We start from the raw sequence: 11,689 nt of genomic DNA, 5'->3' as shown, positions 1-11,689 counted from the left end.
CACACACACACAAACACACACACACACACACACACACACACACACACACACACACACACACACACACACACACACACACGCAAGCCATCAGAATTATGACTGATGTATAAAGGAGTTAAAACAGCCATCCTGCAGGCACTGAATGCTTTGGCTTGTAGTGCCCTCTAGTGGTCAGAACTGACAGGAAAACTTAATGGGATTTCATCCTGAACTGGCATTGCACCGAGTACAGCAGTGGAGCAGAAAGAGCAAACTGATGTTTTAGAGTTTTTATAAATACTTGTCTGTTTTACTTGGTTACAACAGCAACTTAGAAAAATTCTCCTTAAATAATACAAATATGTAAATGTCCATTTTATAAATGTTTTCTGGTTTTTTTACAACAGACACAAAAATGTTTCAAATGTAGCACTGAACAAACAGGAGATTTGTCTAGTTTTTCTGTGATGTCATTTTTTATATCCAAAATTATAAAATAATAAAAAAAATAAGGAAAACATGATGATTTAATACTAACTAATTTTTATTTATATTATCAATGTCCCCATTACGTTTCACCACATTGTAGCTCAATTATTCAAATATAAACATTTTCATGTCTTCACTTACAGCAAATAAACAGTTTTGTTTTACTGGGATTTCCTCCTAATCAGATGAACTAAAACCTTTGAAGGTTTAACACTTTTTAAGGCATCTAGCTGAGCTGGAAACACCCAAAACAACAAGACCAAGACGTTTAAAATGAGCCAACACTGGTGTGTTTTAACATGTGCCCTCAAGAGAACAACTTTATTATTTAGGCGATGTTCAATAAAAACTCTAAGAAACACAAAGGTAAAAAAAATAAAATCATCTTCAACCTTTACATGTAAAAGTCAATAATTTTTTTTACATTTTTTGTCCTCAAACATAAAAAAAGTTGATCGTAACACATTTTTTAAATTATTTTTTTCCTTTTTTTTTTCAATTTTGTTAAAGATCTGCTGAAATGAGTTCAATACTTATTTAAGATTGATTTGAATTTCTAGTCCTTAAATAAACGGTCCAGTGGGAAAAGTATAATAGATTTATTTGGTTTGATCTAATGAAAAAAAATATGTATGTATATACATATATATATATATATATATATATATATATATATATATATATATATGTATGTATGTATGTATGTATATATGAACATTTAAAAGAAAACCATATGAACACCCAGTAGAGAAAGTAAACCCAGTAGTGTCTGTGATTTGGTCAATTATATTTAGGTCAACTAAAGTTTCTGCCTTTGAAAAAAAAAACTGCACGGAGGATTTTTAATATGGTCTTGATTGACTATAAAAATGAAAAACTTTTTGTGCATGCATGATGGATCCAGCACAGGTGGGATTTGAGAGGCACCTCAAACGCTCTGATTACCCCGAGTGTCTCAGCCCAATAATGTTACCTGCTGGGACAGCGGCACTGCTCCTCTAAATAAATTGCAAGTGGCCTTGGGCAATGAGAGGAACCTTCCTTTGATCTGCCTGACTGCCAACGAGGAAAATGTGCAGGCAGTCAATCAAGCTCGCAAGGCTCTGCAACAATGGAGCTGAACTGTGTTTATTATTTATTTTTTAAATTGATGTATTTCATTATCACAAGGTGTCTACTAGGTGGGGTGGCGGGGGAGGAGAAGGCAACATGATCAATAATTGATATGCGGTGTGAAAAAGCCTGATTCGCAGCCTCACCTCTGGTGCGCTTGTCACTAGCTGTTGTCAGAACACATTTGCTTTGATGACAAATTTGAAGAAGTGAACAACAGCATCACATCTTATTATGAATTTAGCGAGTGGTGAAAGGCAGGGGCCCCTTCCTGCTGAGGCTCTGTTTGTTCAGGGGGCACTCTGGAGGAATGACTTACCAGGCGCTGAGGTGAGTTACAGTCTTGTAAGCGCGGAGATGAGAGGGGGTTGAACTTTTTTGTCATGTGTCAGTAAACAGTGTGGCTTGTTTGAAAGGCCCCTGGATTACAGGGTGAAGAGTTGCTCTTTAAACCTTTAAAGCTTCAGGGGTAACGGGGGAGACGTGCCACATCAAGACAGAGCGAGGAGATGAGGAGCGAGAGCAGCTAAAAGCCTCCTCTCACCCAGGTGTGTGTCTGCAGAGAGGCGGAGGAGCTGTCCTGCTTTGCACAGAGTTTGGGTCGTGCTGCGTGATGGAGCATCCAAAATGAGTTTCACTAAGATAAGGAGGCTTGGGTTGGGACAGACAGAGGTAACAAATAAAAAACATTGATCAAAAACAAAGAAAAAGGAATGCATAGATGACGAAAAACATTTTCAAAAACTTTATTACAGTAAACACAGGTGGCTTAATAAGAAACTTAATAAACCTAAAATTAACCAAAATGCTTTGAATGACACGGACAAAGTGCAGCTGTACAAACTTTTAAACTAAATCCTGATGACACACACACACACACACACACACACACACACACACACACACACACACACACACACACACACACACACACACACACACACACACACACAGAAACAATTCAACATAATTGACAGCTGCATCCATTTGCTCCATCCAAGCTCCCCCACCTCCCCTCCCTCCCACTTTCCCACTCTGTTCTTCCAACACCATTTCCTCTTTTAATTATCCCCCCTCCAAAAAAAGATGGAGCACATCAGAAACATTGCGGTAAATCCGGGCCCTGGCACGAGCTCACAGTGGCTCCTGCGTCTGGCAGTCCCGATAGAGTCCTGCGCGCTGGCAGTGACAAGAGAAGGAGGGCGCCTGGAGATTTTCTGACAGAAAGAATTGGGAGGATGATCTCTCAGCAAAACAGAGGTCCTCATTCTCCTCCCGGCGTGGGAGGCTTTTTGGCAAGTGCTTTTTTCCCCATCATACCACATTTTCAGCACCAGATTAGCCAGTTCTCAGGAGCGAAGCTCACACAGACCCCTTGTTTACACCTCAACTACATAGTGTTTCTGTAATGACCGCTCTGCAGAGGCTCTGCAAGCGCTGCCGCTCTCCTATCTCCCCATGCAACATTTTTGGGGTAAGACCTATTGTATATTGCAGAAATGGAGATATGTAGTTTTTGTTATATTGAAAGAAGTCTCCTCTGACCTGAAATGTGTTTTATTGAATGAGTTGTTCACATTTTAATCAGCCACCCAAATGGGAATTAATTTCTTTTTTCTTTTTCTTTTTTTTTTTTTTTTTTTTTTTTTGCCTTTGGCAAGTCGAGAAAGGTTGCAAGTTAACTACTGCTGTGGTGTGTTTCTGCCGAAGTTTCTTCTCTCTCTGTGGGGCACACATCATTCACAGAGGTCTCCCATCTGACAGTCGTTCAGCAGGCAGATGGTGTCGTCTTCTCCCTCAGCGAGATCCTCGGACACGGTGGAGCTGAAAATCCAGCTTCTTGCTCTTTCCCCCTCTCTTTTTCCTTTTATTCCATCGTTCTGAGATGAAGAGTGGAATGCTCTACAGCGGGTAGGTTTCTCCTCCTCCTGGGGGTGACTGGGAAAGCAGGCGAGGGCCTCTGTGATGTCAGTTTCCCTTCAGGGTGGGGAGGAGAGTTGGAGCGCAACTAAAGATGATCATTTTGAGATCTTGAGAGACAGAGGTCCTCTCTGCAGAAACACAGAGGGAGGATGACGAAGATCTGAGTAATGAGAACTTCTGGATGTTCCACCATGATGGGAGTGATAACAATGGTGATGATGGGATGATGGTGACATGGTGTGTTACAGATGACTGCCAGAGGTTTGGACTGAACAGCATTGAGTTGTAAGAAACAAAAAACCTTGCTACTGTACTTCACTAAAGAAAATGTCATTCTTCTGCAAAGTCACATTTAATAAAAGTGATTTCCAAAATGGTCTTTAACTTAGAAGCAAATGAAAAATGTAAACATCTGTTCCTTACACATTCTGATATAACATGTCCTCCCCAAAGTAAACATTTGCTCCAGAAACTCACAAAACAAAACAACATCCCGTTTCATAATCCACAACAATTACGCAGCATGGCGTGATGAAAGCATATCAACGAACTACTTATGTCATAGTAAAAGAGCAGCACTTCAAACATGAAACCCTCTGAAGCCTATGGGAGCTTCAAGTCGATCGACGATCAAAGCAGCAAAAGCTTATCAACAACGTTTCTGAGCATTGGCACAAAATCATATGGTGTTGGATATTCAACCATGCTGGCAGTGTTTTTGCCCCGGGACACAATGGCTATTGTAGTTTTTTGTAAACATGAGCTTTTTTTTTTTTTAAGAGTAAAGCTGTGAATAGCACGCTGAAGTGTAGAGGGGGGGGCAATTGTTGATGAAAGGCTAAAGGATAGGTCTGACCTTTCTGGCACCAGCTGGGCTTTGGGAGTACAATACATGGGGCCAGTTCTTTCTGGCATGTTCCCTCCCATCAGTTGAGGGCTATGCTTACAAATACCCCAAGTCCAAACATCTTTAGGTTTGCATAAACAGTGAACCTCCCCTAAGCAGGCCCATCCAGTTTGGCATCACAGAGCAGGGAACACATAGAACAGACTGCACAACTTCATTTCATCTGCAATTCCTTTAACGAGAGCTTTTAATCGATGAAAATAGTTTCCCTGACATCACTCTGAGGATCGTTTGCTTCTAAAGGAGAGCTGAAAGGGAAAATCGCAACTTGACCAAAATAACCAAAGCCACTGTAAACTTCAAGTGCTTTGTTCCCGGGGGGCCCACACACGCAAAAGGGCCTTTGTGTGACATTTCAAAAGGCAGCATCACAAGGTCATGGCAGAACAAGGGCCATGCAAACACAGAAAAGCATTTTTTCAAAAGGGAGGGTGCAATTCTATAGGTAAACTCTAGCAGACAGGAGATAAGTTCGCCATGAGCGGTCAGACAAAGGAAACCGTGGTCTGAAAAGGTAAAGAGTAGTAGTTCCTGACGTGTGAGAGGCCTCATGGTCAGCAGGAGAGTATAAAAGGACCTGTGGGGGAGTCTGCGGCTACAATGCGCTAACATCCACAGGCCTGTAACCATGGGAAAGGTACAAGCTTCCACAAGGACACGGAGGAACGATTAGCATGAAACAAAAATGAAAAGAGAAACCATGGTGTATTTTTAACTTATGCTTAGATTTAGAAATACAATGTTATGTTTTCTCCGCAGGGAGGCTGGGCTCTCCCTTAAAGAAAGGGGGAGAAGCTCGGTCATCCAGGAGAGGCTCGGAGTAGATTCTGCTCCTCCACATCGAGAGGAGCCAGTTGAGGTGGTTCAGGCACCTAGGTTCTAGTTAGAATGCCTCCTTGGCGCCTCCCTTGTGAAGGTTTTTGGGCACGTCCAACTGGGAGAAGACCTAAAGGAAAACCCAGGACACGCTGGAGGGACTATGTCTCTCGGCTGGCCAGGGAACACCTCAGGATTCATCCGGAGGAGCTGGCCCAAGTGGCTGGGGAGAGCAAGGTCTGGGTTTCCCTGCCTAGGCTACTGCCCCGTGACCCGACCCCTGATAAGCAGCTAAAAATGAATGGATACGTTTAGACATGCATAAAACATGTTCTTTAAATTAAGAATCAGTCTTTTTCAGGTACTTCAACTCTTCTCTTTGTTGTTTCTCTTAAAGATTGTCTTCTACGAGGGCTCCAACTTCCAGGGCCGTCACTGGGAGTGCAGCAGTGACTGCGTGGACACCTTCAGGCACTTCAACTGCTGCAACTCTATCCGAGTCAGCGGCGGCCACTGGGTGACCTACGAGAAGCCCAACTACATGGGTTACCAGTACATTCTGGGCCCCGGCGAGTACCACAACTACCACAGCTGGATGGGCTTCAACAGCTGTATCCGCTCCTGCCAAATGTTCCCTCCCGTAAGTCAATCAAAGTGATGGATGGGATCAGTGGTCCTCCCCCACCACCAACCCCTACTCACCTTGCACATCAAAAGCCGCTTTAGAAATATATGTCAATCACTGGGTTTTTGATAGCAGACGCTCACACAGGTCACAGCATAAAAGTCTCTGCTTCAAGGCCCAAAAGGAGACTCAGTCATCTTTTAAATCGGTCATGACGTCCCCCCCCCCCCCCCCCCTAAGATTTGGTCCCTTCGCTCTAATTCTGTTTGTCACTCTGAGTGTTTTTGGCAGTTTAAGGTGAAAAAAAAACCTGTCATCCTCCAAAAGAGTTCTTGCTCATTCTCATTTGTAGTTACTAAAAGATATCAAGTAGCGCAAGTTCTTGCTTGAATTCAAAATTGGTCTCAGCGCAGAACGCTCCCTCTAGGGTTCGCATCGACTGAGCCAGCATGATAATCATGTTCTGATTTCTTTCACCTGCAGTACAGAGGATCCTACAGGATGAGGATCTACAACAGGCCTGAGATGATGGGACACATGATGGAGTTCATGGATGACTGCCCCAATGTGTACGAACGCTTCCGTTTCCGTGACATTTACTCCTGCAACATCATGGAGGGCTTCTGGATTTTCTACGAGCACCCCAACTACAGGGGGCGCCAGTATTTCCTGCGCCCTGGTGAGTACCGGGCCTGTGGAGACTGGGGCTGCCACAACCCCATGGTGGGTTCCTTCAGGAGGATGAGGACTCCCATGTAAACTCATCACGCCTCAAATGAACATTAAATATGCCATTGTAAAATATCTCTGCCTGGTGTGTGATTCTTTAAGGAAAACCGTGAATTATGCAGGAGTGAGCGCGAGGTACGTGCTGCATTTTCATCCGCCTGCCTTCCCAGCCTGGCTGCAAGTTTCTGGTATTCATGCCAGTAAAGGCAGATGCTGCAACTCCTATTGAAGGCCTCAGAGAAAATGCAGTTGCGTGGTGTTTTTTCCACAGACAGCATGAACTTTGACAGAGACAAAGCAGCTACTGCAGCTCACCGGTCCTGTAGTTCTCTGCCCTCTATAGAGCGCGCTGTGCTGACACGGCAAAGCTTTGTTTCACGTGCACAAAGCCCTGATCCCAGCAGGATCTATAAAGAGGCCCGACACAGGCCTGCATCTGGTCTGGTCTGAACTTTACACAGGCACAATGAGCAAGGTAAGCGTGGGTCGTGACTTTTCCTTCTGTAACTGCTGAAATACCAATATTTCATGTTTGGTAAAGTGCTTTATGTTATAAATAAGCTTCTGGTGGCAGAAAAAAAGGTGTTGATCTGTGCTTGTTGGATGTAAATCAAGTACAGAATATTTAAATTAAAGATATAATATAGAAAAATTAAGATTAAGTAAAATAAACAGATTTATAGACATGTATTGAACCTGGTTCAAAACGAAGTAGTAAAAACCTCAAACTTTTCATGAGTTAGATAGAAGGGGCACTGACCTTTTTCTTGCTAAATGGTGACCCTTTATGTGACAGTTTAGATAACTTAGTTATCTTCAGCAACTTAAACCACTAAATGGTTCCCGAGCGCAGCCGTGTCTGCAGCTCACCACCCACCCAGGGGACGGGTCAAATGTGGAGAACTAATGTCACACACCAGTGTGCCAACTAGTGGGACCTTTAACTTTGACTTCATTTTTAACAATGTATTTCTCAGAAATAGAAACTGATGAGTTTAATGATTCGACAGAAAATAATTCTAGATGTGATTAAAAGGTGAGTCTGAATTAATGCTTGAACAGAGTTTCTAATAAAGTAAACATTTTTATTTCATAGTTTGGAATTAATTTACAACGTAACATCTGCCCAGTTCTATAGAATTTGTGCAATTGCCTAATTTTTCGAAGGTAATTGTTGTACTTATATGTCTGTTTAAAGATAACTTCAATTTATTTTGTCCCAAAAGGCTGGTGCAATGACGCAACTCAGGCCTTTGGGACGAATAAAGGATGAGTTAAATATTTTCTCTAGGAAATAGTAAAACATACTCCAAGCAGCATCCTTCCACTATATTTCTGATTTATTACTTTGTATTTTTAAAACACTTGCTCTTCTTTTAAAAAAACAACAACATAGATCTCGTTTACAAATGTGATTTAGAGTGGTTTATTCAAAGTTAGCAAAAATATGGTTTCTTAGTTTGAGTAATGGACATACTCTTTGGGGAAGGGGCGGGGGCGGGGGAGGGGGGCATTTCCCCTTCATTTTTCATTTCTGCTTATCTTTACTGAAATTAGTTAGAGTGTGATGCTATTTTTATTTTTAATGAAGCCTAGTAACCAGACATTCTAAATATTTCTGTAAGTTTGGATTTTCAACTCCCCCTCTGCCACTTTTGAAATGAAAATACTTAATTGGTCTGAGTACGAGTTTGTCTGAGGCTCAGTGGTGATCCTGTCGTGTTCAACCATCTATCATGTGCAGATTATCTTCTATGAAGACAGGAACTTCCAGGGTCGGCACTATGAGTGCAGCAGTGACTGCCCCGAGACGCAAAACTTCTTCAGTCGCTGCAACTCCATAAGAGTTGAGAGCGGTTGCTGGGTGGCCTACGAGAAGCCCAACTATGTTGGCTACCAGTACATGCTGCACAAGGGAGAGTATCCAGATTACCAGCACTGGGCTGGCTTCAATGACTGCATCCGCTCCTGCCGTATGGTGCCACCCGTGAGTTTCAATATCTATCCATATTCTAGCAATAAATCGTTAATCTATCACAAAATGAAAAGCATTCACTTGTTTTATCGTAGTACGCTGGAAACTACAGGATGAAGATCTTTGAGCGATCCGACTTTGCAGGCCAGAATATGGAGCTAAATGAAGACTGCCCGGATCTGCACGAGCGTTTCCACACCCGTGACATCTCCTCTGCCAACGTCATGGAGGGCTACTGGATGCTGCACGAACACTCCAACTACAGGGGGCGCCAGTACTTCTTGCAACCCGGAGAATACAGAAGGCATAGCGAGTGGGGAAGCACCAGCCCCACTGTTGGATCTCTGAGACGTGTCACACAGAACAACTGATTCATAGTAAAAGTTTTTTAACCCTAGTATTTAAAGCCCCTCCCCCTGATTTTGTTTCCCCCAGTACAAGCTCCAAACACAGGTGTGGTGTCCAAACCTGCAGGTATAGTGGAAATGTAGATGCTGGGTTGTGGCTTTGCTGTTTCGCATCAACTCTGTGCTCAAACACGCTCACACCCAAAAAGAAAGATCATTTGCTTTCCATACTATTGCTTTCTGTTGCAGGTCCCAATTGGAATCCTAATAAATAAAACTTGATGAAATTCATTTGAAGGGAGTTTTTGTTCATTTTCTGTCCACTAGCTGTCACAATCAAGAAATCCCTCTTCTCTTTAATATCAGGATTGAACTTCAGTTTCATCCAGCGTGACATAGAATAACCATTGAGCCTTGCATGTTATTGTCATTCTACATCCACAAAGAAAAAATATCAAGGAAACAGAAGCTTATTCTTTGAAGTTTGCTATTAAAGTCAAAAAAGGAAGAGTATCTGAGGACGGGCATGTCGGAGTCTTTATGAGATCACATGGTACAGAGTGAGCGCTTTGGGTCCATGAAAGATGCCCACATTAGATCCACATCACAAGACCAGCGCCAACTCAAAGAGCCGGAGTCAAAGTGGCCTGGTATTAGCCCCGAGCTCCAAGCTCTCTCATAACAAAAAAAAAAAAACACAAAACCCAGTCCATGTCCCTGCTCATCCATTTTTCATCAGACCAAGATGTGGAGCCCTTTCAGAAATAAATATCAATTATTGAAATCGTTAATTAGACACTGCGTAATTGCAGATGATGTGCATAAATAAGAAACCTTCAACCATTAATTATTGATTTTAAAAAATTTGAAGCCCAGCAGAGAGGTCATTTGAGAGACTTAAGATCAAGCAGAACAAGTAATATGAGTTTTGGCTTTAAGTAATGTTCAATTAAAAGATTGTCAGCTTTGCTGTACAAGTCCAGCGATTTTGCCATCATCTTTCTTATGTTTGTGGACAACAACGCCCAGTGGATGGCAACATCAACGGGGAGCGGTGGGAGAACGGATCCACCGGGTTCTGTGGCCCCCTGCGGTAAGAGATGAGAGGAAGGCATGGGATGTAACTGGGAGTTACTTTGGGGTAAAAGAGGTAGTGGTTTCTGATTTTAAATACATGAATGCATTTCAGATGTGGAAAGAAGTCAAAGGAAACATGTCTGCTTAAAGTCTCACGTCCAAAACTTTACAGCAAATAAATGCACTAAAAATTTGAACTAGAAATGTTAGCATGAAGCTTTGTTTTTTCTATCTTGCATCTCCTATTGTAATGTGAAAATGCTAAATGTAAGAATTTGCTCAACTCATCCTTGTTTGGGGTTTCTTTTAGTTGATTTTCAACATTTTCCCTGAAGAAATATTTATAAAGAAAAGTGTAATATAAAGAGCATATAAATTATAAGATAAATTGCACTTGTAAAATGTGTTTAATACAGTAATTCCATTAGAAATTAGCAAGACAATAAAAATGTTTTGAGTAACACGTTACAAAAAGGGCCCATTTGTTCACATTACTTGTGCCTTATTAAGCATTAGTAAACAAAGGATACCTTTATTAACGTTTCCCAATATTTTATTATATATCCATCAGCGTCAGCCTGAAGAAGCCGGCAGCTGTCGGCGAAACCGTAGCTACAAACAGGTAAACAAAACTGTTTCTGTGTTTAAAAAAGAACGAAAGCATGGGTTTCCCAATATTGTCAACTATTAAGGCTCGGAAAGGATAGGGGTGTGTTGTCTAGTGATGATGACCCCAGGTGCACTGGCAAAGGCAAGACCTACCAAACACCGGTGCCGCCGGTCCCTCCGACCACCACCAGCAGGCAAGGTGGGTTTTGTCTTGCCCAAGGACACAACAGCAGCATTCTCTGGTTGAAGCTGAAATCGAATCTGCAATCCTCTGGTTACTAGACAACCTGCTTTACCTCCTGAGCTACTGCTGTCCCTTAGCTCAGTAATGGATAATGTATTATTAACATTAATATTAAGCAGTTGTTAATACTTTAGTCAATAGTTTATTCATGCTTAATAATGCACTAAGTAACGTTAATAAAGGGACCCTTATTGTAAAGTGGTACCGTGTTTTGCTTCACAACTCCTGTTAAGTAGAAAAACCACAGCAGGTGTACACGCTTACATTTCAACAGCAAATCTGATGCATGGCATTACAAATTCTATAAAAACACTGTGCAACAAAGAGAAAACCCTCATTGTCCCTGGATTGTTCCTTTTCCACTTCAAGTCATTTAGATGATATTTTCAATCGCATCGCACATTAAAAGGACATAACATAAAAAAAGAGTGAGATCCGAGTTCTTTCTCTCTCCTTCTTCATCTCTGAAGTCTTTGGACTTGTGATGGGAAGCTGATTGAAGGGTAAGTACTGTGTTTTGGAGAATCTTTTCTATCATCTAAAGAATCCAGACAAAGACTGGGGGAAAAAGAAACAGAGAAACCCAGAACACAAGTCTGTGATTCCATTATTAGTCTCAGTTCTGCTCTTCTCTCTTTTCATTTCTGATGGCTGGATAATTAAACCTCTGTAGTATTGTCTTCCATCTTCTCTGCCCCACTTCCAGCAACACAAATTTCCCTATGGGCAACTTTAAAAAGGCCCCTTTTAGACATCTGTTTTTCAGATCAGTACGACCCCCCCCCCCCCCCCCCCCCCCCCCCCGCTTCATATTAATTTGTGTTCTTTTGTGAAAGTAGAAACGCTAGAGCCAGGA

The 11,689-nt window shown here is 42.0% G+C and overlaps 2 protein-coding genes across 2 annotated transcripts; both read left to right on the top strand.

Moving 5' to 3' along the window:
* The first annotated feature begins 4,940 nt into the window (after positions 1-4,940).
* On the top strand, positions 4,941-6,656 carry crygmxl2 (crystallin, gamma MX, like 2). The gene is made up of 3 exons (XM_015962631.3): positions 4,941-5,048; positions 5,625-5,867; positions 6,336-6,656. The coding sequence occupies exons 1-3, from the start codon at positions 5,040-5,042 to the stop codon at positions 6,609-6,611; spliced, it is 528 nt and encodes a 175-aa protein (XP_015818117.1). The 5' UTR covers positions 4,941-5,039; the 3' UTR covers positions 6,612-6,656.
* A 128-nt stretch (positions 6,657-6,784) lies between these two features.
* Positions 6,785-9,194, top strand: crygmx (crystallin, gamma MX). Its single transcript, XM_015962632.3, has 3 exons — positions 6,785-7,056; positions 8,326-8,568; positions 8,652-9,194. Exons 1-3 carry the CDS (start codon positions 7,048-7,050, stop codon positions 8,925-8,927), a joined length of 528 nt encoding a protein of 175 aa, XP_015818118.1. The 5' UTR covers positions 6,785-7,047; the 3' UTR covers positions 8,928-9,194.
* The last annotated feature ends 2,495 nt before the right edge of the window (positions 9,195-11,689 follow it).

Source organism: Nothobranchius furzeri, chromosome 16, assembly GCF_043380555.1.
Source record: "Nothobranchius furzeri strain GRZ-AD chromosome 16, NfurGRZ-RIMD1, whole genome shotgun sequence".
Lineage (NCBI taxonomy): Eukaryota > Metazoa > Chordata > Actinopteri > Cyprinodontiformes > Nothobranchiidae > Nothobranchius > Nothobranchius furzeri.
The sequence above is the reverse complement of the archived record's forward strand: the minus strand, read 5'-3'. Positions and strand labels throughout refer to the sequence as shown.

Coding starts and splice junctions, on each gene's coding strand:
- crygmxl2 (XM_015962631.3), top strand. Junction 5,868..6,335: donor CCTGCCAAATGTTCCCTCCC/GTAAGTCAATCA, acceptor TTTCACCTGCAG/TACAGAGGATCCTACAGGAT.
- crygmx (XM_015962632.3), top strand. Junction 8,569..8,651: donor CCTGCCGTATGGTGCCACCC/GTGAGTTTCAAT, acceptor GTTTTATCGTAG/TACGCTGGAAACTACAGGAT.